The 21,806-nt window shown below is 40.0% G+C and overlaps 2 protein-coding genes across 10 annotated transcripts in view; one reads left to right on the forward strand and one right to left on the reverse strand.

The window, feature by feature from the left end:
- Positions 1–21,022, forward strand: part of FAM227B (family with sequence similarity 227 member B) — a 195,756-nt gene extending 174,734 nt beyond the window's left edge. For 4 of the 7 annotated variants that reach the window (XM_045449782.1, XM_045449784.1, XM_045449785.1 and 1 more), the window contains 4 exons: positions 13,569–13,646; positions 14,481–14,555; positions 18,018–18,087; positions 20,885–21,022. In XM_045449782.1, coding sequence (XP_045305738.1) covers positions 13,569–13,646; positions 14,481–14,555; positions 18,018–18,087; positions 20,885–21,004 — 343 coding nt within the window. In that variant the 3' untranslated portion in view covers positions 21,005–21,022. Of the gene's footprint in view, positions 1–9,391; positions 9,528–13,568; positions 13,647–14,480; positions 14,556–18,017; positions 18,088–20,884 lie in introns of those variants that run through there. The other 3 variants (XR_006704715.1, XR_006704716.1, XM_045449787.1) reach the window with 3 other exon arrangements.
- Positions 15,607–21,806, reverse strand: part of GALK2 (galactokinase 2) — a 146,024-nt gene continuing 139,824 nt past the window's right edge. For 2 of the 3 annotated variants that reach the window (XM_045449789.1, XM_045449788.1), the window contains exon 10: positions 20,861–21,585. In XM_045449789.1, coding sequence (XP_045305745.1) covers positions 21,378–21,585 — 208 coding nt within the window. In that variant the 3' untranslated portion in view covers positions 20,861–21,377. Of the gene's footprint in view, positions 16,242–20,860; positions 21,586–21,806 lie in introns of those variants that run through there. The other variant, XM_045449790.1, reaches the window with a different exon arrangement.

The raw sequence follows: 21,806 nt of genomic DNA on the forward strand, positions 1-21,806 counted from the left end.
GGTTGGGGCCTGTTCTACCTCAACTCAGAACAATTCTGAAGGGTCATCCCAGCTTTGGAACTCCCTATAGGTCAGCTTATACTTTTCCTTGAGACTGTTATCACAGTTCAAGTTCTTTCTCTGCCCAATTTTACTTCCTTCCTTTGCAAACCAGAGATGTTAATCCCAAGAGCACTCCGTAATAAACCTTCTGCACGCTGATCTCCATTTCGTATTCTGCTTCCAAAAAAGCCACCTGGGTTAGTATATTCCTAGTATTATTTAACACGGGGGAAATGGTGTTGGTTTCAGTTCTCACCATTACAGAGAAAACAATCCATTGATTGCTCACTGTTTTTCTTCTGGATCCCCAATAATCAATTAAATGCAAGCAGAGGAAAAAAAAACATACAGAAACTACATTTTTAAAAAAATTTAGCATTGTACAATGGATCTCATCTGCTACCATGAAATGGGGTTACCTGCTCCAAGAGTTTGGGCAGAATTGGTCAGGGGATTTCCAACATTTTCTAGAGTTATTTCTTGCTAAGGAAAGACCTTACCATTATCTAGAAGCAGGACCAGTTAAGTGCTGAATTAGGCTAACAATCCCATATCTGTTAAGTCACTTTTGCATTGTTTAGAAGACACTTACAACTCAAAATCCTGTGATCTAGTAAGATTTGTATAGCATGTAAGTGTCTACTAGTTCATAATGGCCTTGACAACATGCTTTTAAGGGGAAACATGATGCATGTGGACAAACTGTCAGCTATGTGCTGCAGAGATGACTCTTATCTCTGCTGTCAGGGAACTTGTTGTCTAATAGATGACCTTGTCTACAAACTTGTCATCTGCACCCTAGGTACAGCCTTTTTCTGGCATTCTTCCTATGCTTACCTGAACAATTTCTGTTCTTCCCCATCCTGAGTGTTGAAAAGCTGCAGCACAGTGGCCTTCAAGAAAGATGAAGCCTTTAAACATCTAAGGAAGCACACTTCTTTTGCCTGGAAAAGTATGCAGTCGTCAGAGAAATGGGTAATTTTTTGCTTATTCTGGAAGCAGAGCAACAATTGAAACATAAGAGCTTAAGTATTAATCAATGGTATCTTAAACAGAGGCTTAGTCTGTAAGAAAATGGAAAGAAGTTCACCAGGTTGCTTTTTTCCATGAAATGAGCACCAAACGTGAGTCTGCTTCCTTTCTACAATCCCATGTATTTGTCTGCATAATCCAGTAGTAAGTCTTGGGGAAATCCCACCAGCAGGGTGAAAGAAAGAAGAGGGAGTAGAAGTGGGGAAACCGGAGTCAAAGAATCAAGCCAAGGGGCGCCTGGGTGGTTCAGACGGTTCAGCATCTGACTTCGGCTTAGGTCATGATCTCAAGGTTTGTGAGTTCGAGCCCCGCATCAGGCTTTCTGCTGTTAGTGTGGAGCCCACTTCGGATCCTCTGTCCCCCTCTCTCTTTGTCCCTCCCCGCTCTCTCCCTCTCTCTTCCTCGCTCTCTTTCTCAAGAATAAATAAATATTAAAAAAAAAAAAATCAAGCCGGAGCATAGGAAAGCACTGAAGCAAAAGAGGCACCTGTCAATGTCAATCTTGACAGCCATCAAGGGTTACAGTAAGGGGTCAGCTCACTGTGCCTTTGACTCCCATATCCTAGAGAGTATTGTTAGGAAAGGAAAGGACCTACTCACCCTGAGGCAATTAAGAGAGAAGTTGCCTGGTCTTAGGCATTATATAAGGCAAAAGGTGCAAGAACTATCAAGGTGAAATAAATGGACTCCGAAAAAGGCAAGACTCACAATGTCCTCAGGGAGATTCTGAAAATAATTTAAGAGATGGACCTTTCATTGGTTCTTACTGTGTACACTCAGTTTTGTGGAAAAGGTGGTTTTCTTTTTCTCACTGTTCTGATACCTTGATAGCTTCTCCAAGTAAGAGTTAACAAACTTAATAGTTTTGACTAGATAAACATATAGTGAGAAAACCAAGGTTAGTATGTGATCTATTCAATGATATTTTACAATATTAAATAAAGTGATAATATATACTATTTTGAGCAAGATTTAAAGAAATAGAGGGGCGCCTGGTTGGCTTGGTCAGTTAAATGTGCAACTTTGGCTCAGGTTCACAGCTTGAGAGTTCTGAACCCCGCGGGCTCTGTGCTGACAGCTCAGAGCCTGGAGCCTGCTTCGGATTCTGTGTCTCCCTCTCTCTCTCTGCTCCTCCCCAGCTCGCACTCTATCTGTCTGTCTCTCTCTCTCAAAAATAAGTAAACATTCAAAAAAGAAAAAAGAAATAAAGTAATAGAAATGTTCATAGAATTAGGTATTTATTATGTTTTTTATAATTTTGAAAATGCACTGTCCCATATGTTAGCCACTAGCCATGTGTGGCTATTTAAACTTATATTTAAATTAATAAAATTAACTATAAGTAAAAATAAAGGTCTTCAGTTATACTGTCACATTTCCAGTGCTCACTATCTGTGTGTGACTGTTGGATAGTGGATAGTGCAGATATTAAACATTTCCATCATCATAAAAATGTTCTATGGACCTCACTGTCTTGGGTAAGAAGGAAAGTTTAATCTATTCACAGAACATGAGATGTCACTTGGGATATCAGACAGCCAGTATGTACAGAACTTTGTTTTGCCTTGCTACTTGCAGACTTCTAATTTTAGAAGTTGAGTGGCTTAAGAGGCACCTGCATGACTCAGTCGGTTAAGCGTCCGACTTCGCCTCAGGTCATGATCTCACTGCTCATGGGTTCAAGCCCTGCGTCGGGCTCTGTGCTGACAGCTCAGAGCCTGGAGTCTGCTTCAGATTCTGTGTCTCCCTCTCTGCCCTTCCCCTGCTTGTGCTCTGTTTCTCTCTCAAAAATAAATAAACATTGAAAAGAAATTTTAAAAAAAGTTGAGTGACTCAAGATTACCTATTATCTTATTCATCATTATTCACCCATACAACAACATTATCAACAAATTTAATTCTCTCTCATATTTTACTTATTTTGGTTGGATTTTGTCCCTTGTATCCTAGTTTTAATTTTTTTTTTTTTTTTTTTTTTTTTTTTGCTCAGGGGCATCTACTTTTAGCATCATGCAGAATTTTGCACTATATCGCATGGCTTCAATCCATACAAGAAAGCTTACCACTCTTTACAAGCCCCCTGGGTCAATAACTTTATAAGTACCCTAGATCTGTATAAAATTCTGTGATTGCCTTTTGATAGTCAGATATTTGATCTGTGGATTCCTTTTATTTAATTCCCACTGATGATAATTTAGATCAGTTACCAGAATAACCTTGTTAACTCTCCTGCTAGGCTCTCAAGGACTCCTTAAAAGAGATTTTGGTGGAGTCTAAAAGAGATTTTAAATTTAAAAAATATATCTGACTTATTTAATAGAGCACTTTATAGGCAGACAAACATCATAGAAGCATGGTAGCATAAGTGACACCCAAGTATTTAAATTTGCTCTTAGAAAAGAAAAGGAGGTTTTATTTTTATTTTTAGATGACTTTTAATTGAAGCTATTCTAAACTTTGTCGAGTAGGTTGCTAAGTTTCCTCCGTTTGCAAACTGCCAGTTAAGAGTGTAAGCCAAGTTAAAAAAAAAAAAAAGGGGGGGGGGTGTAGCAAATGAACATCACACCTTTTTTTTAAGAACTTGAGGAACAAAGGGTTTTGTCTTACATGAGTTAAGTAGGCACATGTGTATTGTAAGCATTTTGCAGCCACCTTGAGTCAAAGACAATTACAAAATTGCTTGTTAAGATCCAGCCTTTATTTCTTATAGACCCAGTGTAAGTTCTCTTTAGCATTTTTTTCTTTAAGTTTCTTTTAATAAAATACACAAGACACAAACCACAATTCGGCAAACTAGTTAGTAAACTAACTAATGGAATGAATAGACTTTTGTGCTTTAGGTAATCAGGTTCCAGGGTACGAGTTATATCAATTTTTTAGCTGCAATTGGGATTTTAGATTATAAACATGGCCCAGTGGGGAGAAAAGGGGGGAGGGGGAAGCAGGAGGGATTTGCATCTTGGAGAGTTAGTTAGAGTTAAGATTTTTTGTTTGTTTTTTTAAAAAGATTTTTAATGTTTATTTATTTTTGAGAGAGACAGAGACAGAGTGTAAGGTGGAGAGGGGCAGAGAGAAAGGGAGACAGAATCTGGAGCAGGCTCTAGGCTCTGAGCAAGCAGTCAGCACAGAGCCTGACGCGGGGCTCACACCCACAAACCGCGAGATCATGACCTGAGCCCAACTTGGACGCTTAACCAACTGAGCCACCCAGGCACCCTGAGTTTTTTTTTTTTTTTTTTTTTTTACTATACATGTGGTAAAGCCCAATTTATATCAAATAACAGAAGGAAATTTCATTTTCAAATAGTTTAAATGATTTCAACCATTGGGGAAAAAATGGATATTCTTACTATACATGCTACTAGTCAATAAAAAAAAAAAAATCAAGTGGAAAAGCCATAGCTTTATGAATGCTTAGGATTTAGGACTGAAAAGCAGTATCTCAATTAAATACAAAAATTGACTATAATTTTGTGTTCACATAAACTATTTCTCTTCCTTGAAGGTGGGCAGGCAAAGGAGAAACTAAATGAAATCTGCACTGTTACTTTGCATTCACCCCATAAAAATCACTGCCAGTTTATGGCTCCAAGTGATTCAGTGAGATGCTCCAAGATTTCCCAACGTAGAAACCCTATCCTAGTTTACAGCTGAAGTCCTGTGTACTTAAGAGCAAACAAATGGCCTCCTTTGGGGGTTATCTCACATCCATTTGTTTCTATTTTGTTAGTAGTAATCCAATTTGGCCCATCTCAGGGGAGTAGGGGCTCTAGAATTTCTGTTTTTATAGGAGAGGCTTAGGTATTTAATACAGTTACAAACAAGGTGCTAAATTTGCAAAACAAACCCAAAATTTGTTTGTTTATTTGGAGTAGCTTTGTGAGTGGAGGAGGGTTGATGGAAAGAATGGGGATGGTTAATTTCCGTCCAAACAACCCTTGCGCTGTATCTATGCAAGGGTATAAACTATAAACGTTGTGGAATCAATAAATCAACAACTTGTTTATCCAGTCGTATCAGAGAGCCAACTGTTGCCCATAACTAAATATTCCACATAACTACGGCCAACCGTCTAAAGCACCAAAATTTGTTTTAACCGTTTTAATGAAAATTTTCTTCAAAGATATATTATACTTCCCGGATTTCTTAAACAATATAGCAAACACAGTTAACTTTCTGATGATGACCAGGCTTCTCAAGATGAAATCTATGATTCAGCTACCCCGAAATCTCAGTAAGAATGCTTGTTGAGTAGGCCAAGAACACTAAACACCTCCTGAATACCTCTTCCATAACCAGCACTGGTACCTGTGTGAAGGTGCCAAGCACTTCAACAGTGAAGGTAGGAAATACTGTCATTGGCGACAGAATACTACCTAAGTTGCTGTAGCAGCATATCCAATCTGACACAGCCCTGCACTAAAGCCGAACCGACTGCTAGACTTTTAGAGTCTTGTGCTTGTTTTTCATAGTTCTTCTATCTTCCACTTGAAAAACTGCCTGTTGTTATCTCTCATTCCTATTGATTCCCATAATTCAGACACCACATCTTTCTCATCTTTGTGTCTCCATGCCTAGTAAATGCTCTGGCAAGTTTGTTGAATGCTTTTAGTTAAGCCTGTGTTAATATTTCTGGTAACCCCATTCCCTCAATTTTCTGAACTCTGCTATAAACCCACTGCTAATAATGTATTAAATAATGAGACTTACTAAAACCCCTATTTCACAGGTAATACCAGAGTGAGATTCCAACAGTGGCACTGTCTCCCATAGAATAAGGCACATGGGGTTGGTAATCACTGGTTAAAAAATTCCTGGATACATGGTTGTGTTGTGGATGTTTGACACTCTTGTAAAATCTAACATTAAAATATTTGAAGTGTACGCAAAGGTAAACAGTAAGCAGAAGAGAACTATTCTAAGATCAGTTTGGGCCCCAGGCTAAGTTATTTTAAGAATTCAGTGTTTAGGATTAGGAATTAAATGAGTTCTCATATATAAAGGACAAGACTGTGGCCACCGTTTTCTGCCTCAGCTCCTTTTATAACTTACACAATAGCATTATGTGTAGAACGGATACTTTGGCCTGAAACCTGATAATCTCATTAGCAATCTAAAGATACTCCAAGAAATATATCTAAGGGATGTGGGGTAGCCAGCACAGCCTCCTGTAGCTTCATTCTAGAACAGTACTTCCGGCAGACAGAAGCAAAATTTGCCCCTGGGACATTCTTTTCCTGAGTTTCACACATGCCCAACTTCTCAAAGACAGAGTACTTCCTTCCTAGAAGCTTTAGGTTCTTCATCTATATTATAATCAAAACGGACCCTACAATTTCTAAGTCCCCTTGTTTCATTTATACTCTGTGTTTCAACTTCATTTTTTTAATTTTTATTTGTGTGTGTGTGTGTGTGTGTGTGTGTGAGAGAGAGAGAGAGAGAGAGAGAATCTTAAGCAGGCCCCATGCTCATCATAGAACCCAATGAGGGACTGAATCCCATGACCCTGGGAACATGACCTGAACGGAAATCAAGAGTTGGACACTCAACCAACTAAGCCATGCAGGTGCTCCAAATACTGTGTGTTTCTAAAGGGAGGTCAAATAACCCAGAGTCTGAAGTGAGGTCTTTAGGATGCCTCCAGGCTTTAGTGTGTCATATCCCAACCACAGCTGCTGTGAAGTCCTAGAACAGGACCATTTTATTTGTACTCAGATGGCTCCTTGTCCATTTAGTGGCTGGCCATACAAACTCCATGCAGCATTACATGAGGAAACCCAGTGTGAGGTCAATTCAGACAGTGGAATTGGAAAACATGTTGCCACAGTCATCCCCAAGGAATAAAATAGAGCCGTTCTTCATAGTTTATAAGCTGTAAGTGCTCTAATTTTCTACACAGTTGGGGGAAATTGATGACTTTGTGTATCCAACGAGGATAAAAATTAGGCTATTCATTAACAGACATTAACAGAAGTCTACTAAAATCCATCACCACTGAATAGTGCAAGAAAGTGCTGATGTTTTAGTCAGTATCAACATCATGCAGCCCAGAACTCATTTCACAGCACAAGTATATAACTCTGACCAAATTCTGTGGGCAATGAGAATGACCTTATAAAGAACGTATACCTAGTTCATTTTAATAATGACATATGTTCAGAATTAATAATTTATAAGAAAAAACATAGTTCTGTGTCTTAATACCAGTAGTACATAACGAATGTTCAAGGAAGAAAATCCAATTAGGTCAGAGTGACAAGCCTGGTCTCACTCATAAATACTTCATCGTGGGAACCATGCTCAAGAGCACAATATGACTTTGGAGAAGGATAAAATCTGTGAAATTCTAACAGGCAATCTGAGAGAGAAATTAAATATTACCAGGAAATGGCAGCATGCAAATTAAATTTCAGCAGCTCAAGACCCTATACACTTTAGGAAAAATACATCATTAGTTGTGTTCATCATTCTACAAAAAGAATGATATGCAGCTTTCTTTGATTTTTACTCAGGAGAAGATCTTAAGAGTTTCAATCACTAAATGTAGCCAGAAGAGTAAAGACAGATATTAAAAAGTAAAAGTAAAGACAGATATTAACCTGGTATCTTCAGGTATTGCTTGTTTCAGGAAGATTGCTAAGCCTTTTCTTCTAAAGCTGCTTGACTTAGGGGTGCCTGGGTGGCTCAGTCAGTTGAGCATCCGACTCTTGACTTCGGCTCAGGTCATGATCTCACAACTTGTTGGTTTGAGCCCCACATCAGGCTCTGCACTGGCAGTGTGGAGCCTGCTTGGGATTCTCTCTCCTTCTCTCTCTGCCCCTCCCCCTTCCCCATCTCTCTCAAAGTAAATAAATAAAAACCTAAAAAAAAATAAAATTAAAAAATAGGGGCACCTGGGTGGCTCAGTCAGTTAAACATCTGAGTCTTAGTTTCGTTTCAGGTCATGATCTCACAGTTTGTGAGTTCGAGCCCCACGTTGGGCTCTGTAGCTGGCAGCATAGAGCCTGCTTGGCTCTTTCCCTCTCTCTCTCTCTCTCTCTCAAAATAAATAAACTTAAAAAAAAATTAAAAAACAATAAAGCTGCCAGACTTCTTCACAGTCTGTGACAGGTAAAGGGGGAAAAAAACGAAAGGTGGAAATCTGGCATAACTGGCAGGCTTCTTGCTGATGCAATGAACTGGACCACAGCCTCTTTTTTTCAATCATGAGCATCACACCAGGCCCAAGCTAAGCAAGAACACAGCTGTCTTTCCCCAGAACTCAAAAGGACTTGAGTTTAGAGAGACACAGGCCTCCTTTGCTGGATTTGGAGGTGGGGAGGGAGAGAGGGGATGTCATACTGGAAAACACAATTGGGGAAGAGGGGAGAAATTGGTTATTTCATATAAGAAGACCCAGCACAATTTTTCTATCAGGGCAGTAGAGCCCCTCTGGTACAAACACTCTGAAATCTTTTGCAAACATTAAAATAAGGACTACAAAATTTGGATGCATGGGGAAATTATGATAGTGGCATAAAGAAAGCAACGATGCCATTATAACAATAATGTAAAATATATATTTGTATATGACAGATGGAAAGGCACATAGAAAATGAAAATAGTTTTATTTTTTGGAAAGTGGGATCCTGGGATAATTTTTTCTTGGCTTTTGATTACACTGATGCTGCTATAATAATTCTTTGTACAGTAATATATTTTTTTACTTTTATTGAGATATAATTGACATGGCATTGTGTAACTTTCAAGTGTACAGCATGATGATTTCACTCACCTATATTGAGAAATGATTACCACAGTAATATTTTTAAGTCTTGCTGAAACATTTGTCAAAATGAGTAGATTTTGTGAAGTTTAGTTTTTGTCCACTATAATTACTTAAAATGAGGCTTTCACTACTTCTCTTTTAAATTTGAGGAAACTAATGTATCCCTTAAGTTGTCATTCATTGAATAGTCAAAAATGTTACTTACGCAGAATGAAATCTTAAAGCCAAAGTTTGAAAGTAACTTGGATCCAGCCTAAGAAAGTTTTAGTTTGGAATTTTACCATTCAGACTTGATTCATATCAAGAGAAAACTGAAGTTCACATGGACACTTATTCCAGTAGGTTCATTTAGAAGGTCCCTGAAGACAAGGTAATTTGTACAGTGTGATCAGAACTTGTGGATGTAACTTCTGAAGACAATGCTGTGTTTCTGACCATAGGTTGCCAGAACAATTGGTTGAAAACAGGAAATTCCAGGTGATAAGCTGGCTGTTCAATAATAGCTACTATTCAAATATAACCTACATCACTACGAAATGTCTCTCCCAGAGTAAAATGAACTGCCCTCAGAAGCACACTGAAAACAGAAACCCAGTCCAAAATGAGGCTCTGACCAGGAAGAGGCTTCCTGGGATGCCTTCTGTCAGGCAACAAACAAGACTGTGTGGGGTAGAGCTATATTCATGTAAGTAAAGCTGCCAGTCACCCTTTTATTTTGTCAAGAATCTCAAGCAGAATTCTAGAGATACGGTAAAGATCCCATCACAGTGCATGTTGGATATCCAACAAATGTTAACTCTTTGTATTTCCACTCCATTTCCAACTATTGCCCCACCCCCTTACCACCACCTAAAATATAGTGTCTTTGAGGATTTTTAGTTAACTCTAGCCACCTCCAATGTTTGGTATACTAATCAAGAAGCAGACTAACTTAAGTTGGTACCACGCTTTCCTGGGCCCAGGTGTTAAACTGTTAGGAGAAGTGCAATGTCAGCCTTCTGCACAGGTATTGATTAGACCTGAGATCATTTAAGAGCTGGCCAACAGGCCAGACCCCCTGCCCCAAACTGTCATCTGTACCACCAGGTTTGGTGCCCCAAATATTTTGTTAGAAATTCCAATGTCAAAAAAAAAGGAAGGAAAGAAAGAAACAAAGAGAAAGAGGAAGGAAGAAAAAGAGAGGGAGAAAGGAAGGGAGAAAGAAAGAAAAGAAAGAAAGAAAGAAAGAAAGAAAGAAAGAAAGAAAGAAAGAAAGAAAGAAAGAGAAAGAAAGGGAATATAATATTATATTCTATGTCTACAATATTATTTCATCTTTAGGCTGTAGGACACCTATTTTAAAATAGCCTTGTATTCTATCATCTCCACCTTTAAAGCATATGTTGAAACTATCCAGTTTCCACTGTTACCACCCTAGTCCAAGCACGGCTACCACTTTCGCCTCAACTATGGAGAAAGCCCCCTTTAGAGCCTCCCTTTTTCTCCACTTTCCACAAGCCTTTCATCACATAGCCAAGGGATAATTCAAATAAGTCCCTTGCTTAAAAGCTTCCAACAGCTTCCTCTTGCACTTTGCCATCGGCTACGAAGTCCCTTAGAAGACCCAGCCCCACCTATCTGATTTCATCTCCTACCTCTCTGCCCTCACTCACTCTGCTCCAGCTACACTGCCCTTTCTCCTACTCAAATGTTACTGCCAGCCCCATTTCTTCTGATACTCAGGCCTTCTCTAGCTAATGTTGTGCACCCCCAAACACATTCCCAGCCATTCTCTTCTCATGCACTGTTTTACTGCCCTTATAGTACTTACCACTATTTAATCAGTTTATTTGCTTGTTATGCCCCCCTTTAAACAGGGGACTTAATTTGAGTATACGTTGACTTCTCTGTGGTGAATGGCTTATGGAAAGTGTACATGCTCTAGAATATGAGCTATATGAGAGTGGAAACCTTTATGTCTTATTCACTGCTCAACCTCCAGGGTCCAGAAGAGTGCCTGGCACACAACAGATGCTCAAAAAGTAATTGTTGAATGAGTAATGGTATCACCCAATTAGGTTTATTGGTTTTCAAATCAACCTTTATGACTGACTTACTTGTCACTCCTCCTTCTTAAAGAGATTCTCTCCTTTGGTATATGCTACTGTGTTAGTTATACCAGTTCCTGGCTCCTCCCCTTCTTCTACTCCTAATCCCTAAAATCTCTCTTCATCAAGATTCTTTCTTTTCCCACTTCATTCTTCCCCAGGGTCTCATTAATTCTCACTGTTTCAACCATCACCTCTGAAGAGAGTCTCCATTTTCATATCTACTCCCATTGATCTCTATCTGCGTTTATTGAGAGTTTCTAATTGAACATGCCCATTATTAAAATACCTTCTCATCCCCTGTAGTACATCGTCCAAAATGACAGACTTCCCCATCTCTATAAAATAATTCCATCATTATCCTAGTCACATTTGATCTCTCCCCCTCCTTATCTCTCATCCAGCCCCCATACCCAATTAATAAACAAATTCTCCTTCATTCCTTTACAGAATCTCGAATTCCATCCCACATCTCTCTTAGCCTTTTGCCCTTACCTTAGTGATGGGTCTGAACTTCTGAAGTTAAATAGGCTCATATTCTATTTCATGGAAAATCAGATCAGGAAGAGAGCCACAAGACCACCTAACTAAACCCCCATCCCTTACAGACAAGGAAAAAGAGGGCCAGCCTGGCTAACTACCTTGGCTGCCATGTCTTAAATGGTAGGTTCTGACCACAGTGCCAGAACCAGAGCTCAGTCTCCAGGATAGCACTCCCTCTACAATCTTTGGGTAATGGCCCATCAGTGCCAGCCAAGGAGAGAGGAAGAGCTAAGAGGGTCCTGAAATAAGAGCATCAAGAGAGAAGATGAGTAAAGGATACTGAAGAAACACACTTTGTTGACTTCCCAATTTTGCTTCATGGTGCCTTGAAAAGGGCTGTATCTTGAATGAGTCTTTGAAGCCAATAATGATGATTCGTCCTGTGCACATGCAGTTGCTGGTCTGCCTCCTGGGGATGCCAGATGCTATCAGAGTACTGATTTAATTTCCACCTACACAGTACAAATGAACTTTTCATCAGGAACCATAAGTTCAGGAACCATATGCCATTGTGACATTAACCAGTGAAGTCAGGCTCCTCTCTTTCTTGAAGGAAAATCTTATTCTAAAACCTAGATATAATTAAGGGGGAAAGAAAACTTGGAACGCATCAATGAATAGTCTTCTCTAAAGCCTATTTCAGAGACTTTTGATCCATTTTAGGGTAACATAATCACCCAGCACCTCTCAAACTCTGTGCTTGGTAGGATGGAGTGTGTTCTGCTGTCAACACTGCTTCCCTCTATGGTCAGTGATGCTGTTAAGAAGCCTGCTTAGGGATGAGCACTGAGTGTTGTATGGAAACCAATTTGACGATCAATTTCATATTAAAAAAAAAAAAAGCCTGCTTAAACAGGTTCTGTGACCAACCGAGAGAACTTACCGCTTCTAGCATTGCTGAGAAAGTAGTCTTGAGTGCAAAGAAAACCAGGTGACCTTTTCCTTGATTCTAAGACCTTGATTTTCCCATTATAAGTGATTGAAGATAATTCCTGAGTAGTTTAGAGCTTCATAGGAAAGACATGAATTTTATGTAAGTTCATTTTGAGAATCTTTCTTGTGGAGCCATTCATCTTTTTCCTTCTAGATACCTCAGCTGAGAGGCAATGCTCAGGAAGTTAAGGTCATAAAGTTAAGTACCTATGTGGTCCTGCCTCCGGAGACCAAATCCACTGGACTGCTCCTAACATTCTCATACCAGATAAATAAGATTAAAATGAGCATCAAGGACAGCCTTGAAAGAGACCATAAATAATGCAGTCAGAGAAAGAGGTAATACTGAAGTGTGCTTCAGGAGGAGGAGCGGAGGCCATACAAGGACAGTCTCATGCCCTGTGTCTTGGCAATCACAGAGGTTTAAAGAGCTCCTGGTTTATCAGTGAGGCTAAGGTCTTCTCTTAACACAAGCTGAGAGCTGCCTCCTGAAGTCATTCGCCAATTGCTGTTTCAGAAGGGAAGTGCCTGCTTTGTTAGGCACGAATGTGGGTTTAAGACCAGGGTTAGGAGCACAACCACAGGCTGTACCAGAAACAGGTGGGACAAGAGCCCTGGGCTTTTTAACAGCACACTTACACCTTCTACTTACCAACTTTCTTCTCTGTAATAACTAAGGCAACCAACATATACTGCCATGCACCTCCGGAGCCTTTCAGAAGTCAAGAAACCTTGAGGTTCTTGGTATATGTAGAAATGAAGAAATGCTTAAATAGGTTAAAAATTTTTGATACATTTTAAATATTTAATTTAACAAATTGCTGCTTTTAATGTACATACACATGCATGTGTGCATGCACAGGCACACACACAAAACACCACAAAAAAAGGTAATTACAGAATTTAAGAAACTATTAAGTCTGAGTGCACTGTGGGTGGTGTAGTTCAGATTATGGGACACAGTTTAACGTGGTCTAATGGATCCTCCTTCTTTCTGTCTTCTCAGTTTAAATCTGGACGTAATATTCATGTCCACACTTGAGACCCTTCATGAATGGGAAGCCCGGGCGAGATGGCCCTCTTGGTCCCCCCGGTAACGGATACTGTCCTACTCTCCCAAATGTTCCTAATTACAAATCTTTCCTTAACCATAAGCCAATCACACCACCTGCTCCAACTTACCGTGATATCATAAAAGAAGCAAAAAGACAGTTTGCAAAGAATCAAAAGGATTTTAGGATGTAAGTTGATGCCAAACTGTTGTTAAATGTAAAATCGTAAGTGCTGTGAGCTGGAAGTAATCATAGAAATCATCTGCATTAAGCTCCTTATTTTACCAGTGAGGAGAGTCACTTCTGCGTGTCTTAAGAAATTTGGAGATTCTTTTCTAGTAAGTGTCAAGGGTGTACATTAGAGCTGTGGAGCCATGGCAAGTATCAGGGGGTTGAAGGAAGGAAGGAAGCTTTGCTGTACTGTGGTTGGAGGGATGCACCCCAGCATGGAGAGACCAGGAGAGAGCTCCAGGGAACAGAGACTGGAGTACTGTTGATTTACAAAGATGAGCCCTGGGAGCACAGAAAGGTTGTTTGCAGGATGAGCTCCCTGGAGCAGGGGTGGCAGTTGGAGCAGTATTGAGGAATCGAATACAACAAAGAGAGATAAATGGAAGAGCAGCCAGGTAGGTCTTATCCAGCGAGCAGGACAAAAGTTTGTAGAAAATCTGCTTTCTGAGGGGCGCCATTTCCCTCCCACCTCCCCCAGCCCTCCAACCCCCACCACATATGCACACGCGCACACAGGCATCGACACTTTGTAAGAGGGCCCCTGCTGAAGCAGCAAGGTGGAGTCCAGACCTTACTCAGGTGTCATGGGTTATGCGTTTGGTATGTATATATAGGAGGGGCTGGGCTGGGGGTGTCCTCCCACCACGTAGTGCGTAGGGAGCGGGTGTTGAAGAATTGGTCTGTGAAGGGCTTTTGCTCACATGTAGAAGTCAGCAAATTGCTGATTTTTTCTTTCCCAAGTAGAAATGCCTGCTTTACTTTAAAATTTAACTCGAAATTTTGATTTTATAGAGAGAAGCACAGAATTAATGAAGAAATAAAACTCCTAAGACAGCGGCAGGAAAGAATTGACAAGGAGCTTGATAGGTTTGTTCCTTACTCAACTTTCTAGTGCTTAAAAACATTTTAATTGAACAAGTGTATTGCATAAAGCTACGATAGGTTTATTTAAAAATACATCAACTCAGGTATCTTCAAAGAGATTTTCTACTTAACTGTCCATCTGAATAAGTTTCTTTGTCTACAGAATCAACTACTCTACTAATTCATTGCTAAACATTATCTCCTTTTACTCCTCCACCTTTAGGGCTTAAGCTCAAGGCCAAAGCATAAGAGACTCTTAAAAACTGAACAAACTGAGGGTTGATGGGGGGTGGGAGGGTGGGGAGGGTGGGTGATGGGTATTGAAAAGGGCATCTTTTGGGATGAGCACTGGGTGTTGTATGGAAGCCAATTTGACAGTAAATTTCGTATATTAAAAAACCCATAAACATGCCCTGCCCTCCGGAAGACATAAACTAGAAAAACAGGCTATTTAGCTGATCTCTCTTGGGCTAGTTCTTTGTTCCTCTTCTGCTATAGATACATACATTTTGGAAGGCACATTTATTTTATAAATAGAGTAGAAAAAGGAAAACTATAGAGACTAACCGACTTTTAGCATACTCACGTGCTCAAAAATTGACAGGTGAGTGCAGCCCTGCAGACAAGCCACAGCTGTGTGCCATTCATCTTCTAATTCCTATTTTGGAACTTAAATTGTGAGTCTCCTACAGAGCTGTTGAATCACTGTGTTAAACACCCAAAACTTACATTGTGTGTACTCTATACTTAAATTGAAAAAAAACACAAAAACTAGTTTCTCGCGAGGGGTGCCTGGGTAGCTCAATCGGTTGGGTGTCTGTCTTCAGCTAAGGTCATGATCTCACTGCTCATGAGTTTGAGCCCTGTCAGGCTCTGCTGATAGCTCGGAGCATGGAGCCTGTTTGGGATTCTGTGTCTGCCTCTCTCTGCCCTTCCCCCCACTCACATTTTCTGTCTCTCTCTCTCAAATATTAAATAATAAAAAACATTTTAAAATTAAAAAAGAAAAAAAAGCCAGTTTTAGGGCACCTGGCTGCCTGTTAATGGAGCTTGCAACTCTTGATCTCAGGGTTGTGAGTTTGAGCCCCATGTCAGGTGCAGCGATTACTTAAAACCTTAAATAAATAAAATCAAAGTTAAAAGCCAGTTTCCCAGTCACATGAGAAAATCTAGCCTATTACTTTAGAATCTTATCTCACTTTTCACGAAAAATCTTATCACTCAAATTTCCCCTTCACAATACCTAAATTATAAGATCTGATCCCAGGTGACGTTTACAAGTTCCCCCAAATCAAATCTGTATGGGATGGGATTTCTCATCACTGAGAATATACAGAAGAATGTAGAACAGTCACAGCAATTTGCAAGAAGCGCTCAGATATGTTTTATGCAATGGGACATTGTTGTGATAGGGAAAAATCTGTTATAAGATGGCCGACAGGACTGCTAGGGAAATTCCCCTTCCAGGTTCTTCTTCCTATCCCACTTGCCCAGCGCACCAAATTACTACTAATGGGGAATGCGGAAGTAACAAACTATAAATTGTTCCCTCTGCTTAAGCTTGGGACTCAGACCTCAGAAGAGTGATCTCCTCTGAGCCCACTGGTGTAAAATAAACCACCTGCCTTCCAAGATCGCCATGTGCCGGTTGGTTCTTCTGCCGGGTGATCCAACGAGGTTCCATAACAGTTGGAGAAATTAAAGGGGAAATATTCAGTTGTGTATATAAATCTCATATGCCTATTAAATCTGTAGGCACAGCATACAAGTCTATCTGTAATCTTCAAAAGAGATACTCATGGAGAAGAAAGGAAAGGCAAACAGAAAAATTGAGGTTAGGTAGTGGGGATGATGCAAAATTGTGAGTGTCTTAAAAAAGCACTGAATTGTACACTTAAAAATTTTTTTAACGTTTTTATTTATTTTTGAGAGACTGGGAGAGACAGAGTACAAGTGGGGTAGGGGCAGAGAGAGGGAGAGACACAATCTGAAGCAGGCTCCAGGCTCTGAGCTGTCAGCACAGAGCCCGACGCAGGGCTCGAACTCACAAACCACAAGACGCTTCAGACCAGTCAGATGCTTACCCGACTGAGCCACCCAGTCGCCCCTGAATTACACATTTTAAAATGGTGAATTTAATGGTATGAGACATATGTCAATAAAAGTTATTTTTAAAAAAGGAACAGGGCACTGCAAATTAAAAGGGTGAGTTGGAAGATGGCTTGATTTTAACAAAGTGAGGTGAACCAGAATTGAGTATGACTGGCACCTGAGGGAGATTCTAAGAGTGTTACTGAGAAAGGGCAGTAGGGATATTCTGGAGTGTGGTTAGGACTGTGAGAAAGAGACCCAAGCTGTGAGAGCCAGATTTGAGGAAAGCAGGAGAGAACAGACCCAGAGGGGAATAATAAGTGAAGAGAAAAGCCAGTTGGGGAGATAAGATGGACGGAGATAAAGCAGAGAATACTTGAGGAGGCATTTGTTGGTCGCGTGGCTCTAATGCAGGAGACCCTAAGAGCTAGCTAGCCCTCTGTGCCGTCTCAGGTGCCCTATGCCAAGTGCTAAAAAAAAAACCTAGAGGCAGCCTTGCGGGGGGTGGGCTAACCCAAACTTTATGCTTTAGCAAAGTATATTGGAATTTTCAGAAATGTTTTCTTCCTACAAATTCCATGGAGGAAAAAAATCATTTAGAATGTCTCCCTTGAAAATTGCTGTGAAATTAATAGCCATCTATCCCTTTTCATTTTCCTTTCTGTCTGCTGTGTTTCTCTTGCTAATGTTGCTCCCTTGTCCCAAGTTCTTATGCATCCTGGCCTAGCCTAGCTCAGCTCTGCCTCTCCCCTCATCCATAGATGTTTGGAAAGGTTTCTGCAGCCTCCTAAATTCAGCTATTCAACTCCTTCATAAGTATTTCTTAAATGAGTACTTAGCGACAAAAATCATGATAGATTCTTGGATTCCTGCCTCCATGGGCTTCCAGTCCAGTGAGCACCCTCACACTTTAGCCTTTTCCACCGCTCTTTCCCCCCAGATCTCTCCCTGCCAGTCCCTCCTATTCTTCCCTCCCCACTGACGCCCCCTAAAGTCTGCACTGGAGACGGGAGAGTGAAGTCAGTTCAGCAAATACTGTGTAAACCATCTCATGAAGAGAATGCTTCACTCCTGGGGAGCAGTGGCACACAGTGGTTGAACTGAAGGCTCAAGTCACACTGCTTGGGTTTACATCCTGTATGACATGCTAGCTGGAGGACTGGGGGGACAGGTTACTGAACCTGTCTGAGCCTTTTTCATCATTTATAATACTGGGTGACAGTAGTGCCTACTTCATAAGAGTAACTGAATGAATATATGTAAAATGCCAGCAGATGCCCAGAATATTAAATTTTGTGTAAATGTTGGCTCTTAGTTGGTGTCAGTATAAAACAATTAGTTTGGCTACTGATTTTTAAAAAATTTTTTGATTAGACTCCAGGTGAAGGCTACCAAGAAACCCTACGAAGCTAAGAATGACTTTGACAAGTTCCTACATAAACTGGTATGTTTCCTTTTTGAAAATAGTTGAGAATTCTCTCTCTACCTTGTCTTAATTGGACTGGACAATATTCAATAGCACTGCATGGTTTCACATCCAAGTTACAGTGAGTGACAAGGTAGAATATGCTATTTTAATTTAATCATCTGCATGCACGTTTAAGATCATCTCTGTTTTACATATTAGTGACAACCTCATGCCCACTTATCCTCATGCCTTGCTTCTGACCATGGACAGTTCATGCAACTGAAGACCTCCAAATGCAGTCAAAACTTCAAACTAATAGAAAAGTTATCAGTGTTTGAAGTCATATTTTATTTCCCATTAATAATTCAACAATAATACATTGGATTCCAATGAATGCGTTAGATGAATGGTCCCTGCCCTCAACATAAGACAGAAATTATAAGGTTCTAAACAGGACTCAAGTGTGAGAAAGAAAGAAAATAAAGGAGCCTGCTCTGTCTTTCCAGTTTTCTTTGTTCCCCCTTCTTTGGCTCCTTCTTAAATTATGGGCACTTCTGTTAAATCTGAAGGTTCCTCTTCCCTTCCAACAGGCAAGGACATGTAGAGAAAGGGGTGCAATAAATCTGAAGGTTGAGCCAGCTGAGGTCAGGAATAGGAGCGAGCTTTTTATTTTTAGCATGTCTTTGAGAACAGTCCTCACTGGCCACCAGTGTAACGTCAAAAACAGAGAGTAGATCATCTAATCAAATTTCTGTATGAGCCAGAAAGGTGAGAGAAGGGAGTAGAACACCTGCATGTTTAATATTAAACAAATAGGACTATTCTTTACTTCCAAAAAAAATTCTTTCTCCCATTTTTCTTGGTCTCCCCTAACTACTACGGCTAGAGACATGGGTACAGAGAATTATTTAGTGTAAGAAAGCCACTGTGCCAGTGTGCTGGTGAAGGTCAGGTGACCTCGGCTGGTAAATGGTACATGGGCTGAGTATCAGGGAAACTACAAGTTTTGGAAACTGTAGCACACTGAAGAGTCCAACATCATCTAAACAAAGCAGCTATACCTCAGCTTAAGTTCACTGTCTGCCCCCCACCCCCAGGAATGGAGGGGAGGGGATAATCAGATTTTTCAACATCCATAATCCAGCTTCTCCTATAAAATTTCTGATGAGAACCCCAAGTTTTTAAATACTTGGGGGCCAAACTAAATGTATCTGCAAACCAGATGTGGCCTGTGGGCTACTGGTTGGCAACCCCTCATCTAAATGCTAGACTTAGAGCTCTTCAAAAGCTACCTCCAGCCAGTGTAACCTATCTTATCCTCCACTGTATCCCAGGGCAAACAAACCGAGGTGTCCAGACACACCATGTTTATTCGCCCATACTCATACATTCACTCATCTGCAGTGCCTGCTCCCCAGCTTTCATATTCGACTCATTCTTTAGGGCCCTGCTCAAATTCCATCTTCTTCATAAAGCTTTTTTCCAGTTGCCCTAGCCCCATCCTCTCCAGAAAAGGTTGAAATCTCTCATAATTTCTAGAATGACACTTGGTGATGGTTTGATTGAAAACTAGTTCTTTTCTTCAAGCCAGACACCAAGACAAGAGTAGATCCCTGGCTTAGAACAACTGTGTCTTCCAAAGCAGAGGGCACAATGGAAGTTTTTAGTCACCTACTGCAAGAAGGAATCTCATGATGAAAAGTTTAAATAGAATAGCAAAGCAACGGAAAGTACCACTTTTTTTTTTTTATATTAATCCAGGTATCTTTAAGTAATTATGTACCAACCACAGATCTTCTGTGGAAAATGGAATAGTATTAAAAAACAAAGAATTCTAATTTTAAATCATTTCAGATTTTGGACTATTGGGTGTTTAAAAACTCAAAATTCATTCAACATATTTGACTTAAGCTTTCTCAAGCGTTTACCTTTCTTTCAAGATGAAAATGCACCTGCAGTTTATTTTAGAATAGAATGGATTTCCGAGTCCTTTAAATAGGACTGTTGTCCTTTGAGAAATATTGAAACTAGCTTTGCCTCAGACTCTCCAAAACTGAGATTCAAGATGATGATGTCTAGTGTTTAAGATGTACATTAATGAGCAAAACAGTCATCGAATAATACGAAAGTGTGATAATTTTCTGGATAATTTATGCCATAAGACTCCTTCTATCTCAATTATCTGGTTATAGCAGCAAATTACTTTCTGGGTTAAATCTTCATATAATTCAGGAAGACCTTCTTGTGGGAAAGCCATTCACTTACCATCACCACATGGCTAAACATTTCTGCCCACTTTTGATGAACACATAAGGACTCACCAACACCCCTACTCAACCCCAGAACCCACTCTTACCCACATACCTGCATAACTGTCCTACACTGTTCCACACATACAAATGAGACCTGCTAGACACACCCCAAAGGGTTGTGAGGCATGAATGGGGTTTCCCAGAGCAAGTAAGCGTGCCCTGTGGATCAGAGAGGCATTTGAGAAGAGGTAGCATGAAGTGGGAAGAAAGTAAATTCTATGAACAAATTGAATTATCTGAATTATCATCCAGATAACTACTTTAGTGTGAATAGAGGTAAGGTGTAGAGTGTCTTTTATCTAAGTTTCTCTATTTTAAGTGACAGAGACAGCTGAGGGCTGAAAGAATTGAAAGTGATTGTTTATGTGATATCACATAGCTTTTAAAAAGTAAATGAGCCTAAATCCATCTTGGCCAAAAAAAGGTAATTCTTCTCATCCTGATAATTAGTGAGTGTAGTAACCTCACATTCAAGTATCCAGGAAAATTTGTGAGTCTTTCATTATGTATTATTTTAATAGCGTTCTGAAGCTCGAACTGAGAGAGAGTTTCTGGCATCACTCTCATCATCAACATCATCAACAGAAGACTACAACTGTGAAGAAGAGTGTCAAGAGAAACCAGAAATGGACTGTATTTAAGAATATACAATTCAATTATATCCCTTTAATTGTAGCAGCATGTTTAACTCAAGTCTAATCCATGAGGTCAGTATAAATGTCTTTTACCAATTCATCTTTAAAAATCTTGAAACCAATAAATGTCAGTAAATCATCCTTAAAAGATCTGCCCAAGCATAATTTTGGCTCTTATTGGTAGAAAACATAGTTTAAGATGGAAAAATAATCATTATGAAGCATAGAGAGCTTTCAACCGTTTCTTTGGAAATACATCTTGATAATAGCAACCGTTCATCATAATACAAAACAGAAAGAGGATTAATTTACTGTGGCATAAGAAGTTCTGCCAGTTCCTAAATGCCCTAAATAGTTTCTCTGAGATTTTTTACATTGTTTAGGCCTCAAGGAAAACCAAAGCCCCACCCCCAGGTTTGGTAGCAAACAAACTCTGCTTCTCGAATGTTAAGTTTCGGTCGCTCCTCTGGTAATAAGCTTCGTGCACATTTGCTAGGAAGCTGGACAGCTTGTCAGCAGGTACAATTGATACTGTACAGCCTCCCCATCCTGCTCCAGTGAGTCGTGACCCTTGAGCCCCAAACTTCCTAAAACAATGAGAAAAAAAAAATTAGAACCTGTAAAAGAAAGTAAGAGTGGTTTGCCTGGTGCTTCTAGAACACACAGCCTGAGGAGAAAATATGTGTGGGGTTTTTTTGGGGATCAAGGGGTAGTTAAGTGTTGCCAAACATTTTAGGACATGAAGGAATGTACACTGTTTCAGAGGTGATTTGAAATTTAATTTTATCTAAAACTAGCCCATGGTTTT

This window comes from Leopardus geoffroyi, chromosome B3, assembly GCF_018350155.1.
Source record: "Leopardus geoffroyi isolate Oge1 chromosome B3, O.geoffroyi_Oge1_pat1.0, whole genome shotgun sequence".
Taxonomy (NCBI): domain Eukaryota; kingdom Metazoa; phylum Chordata; class Mammalia; order Carnivora; family Felidae; genus Leopardus; species Leopardus geoffroyi.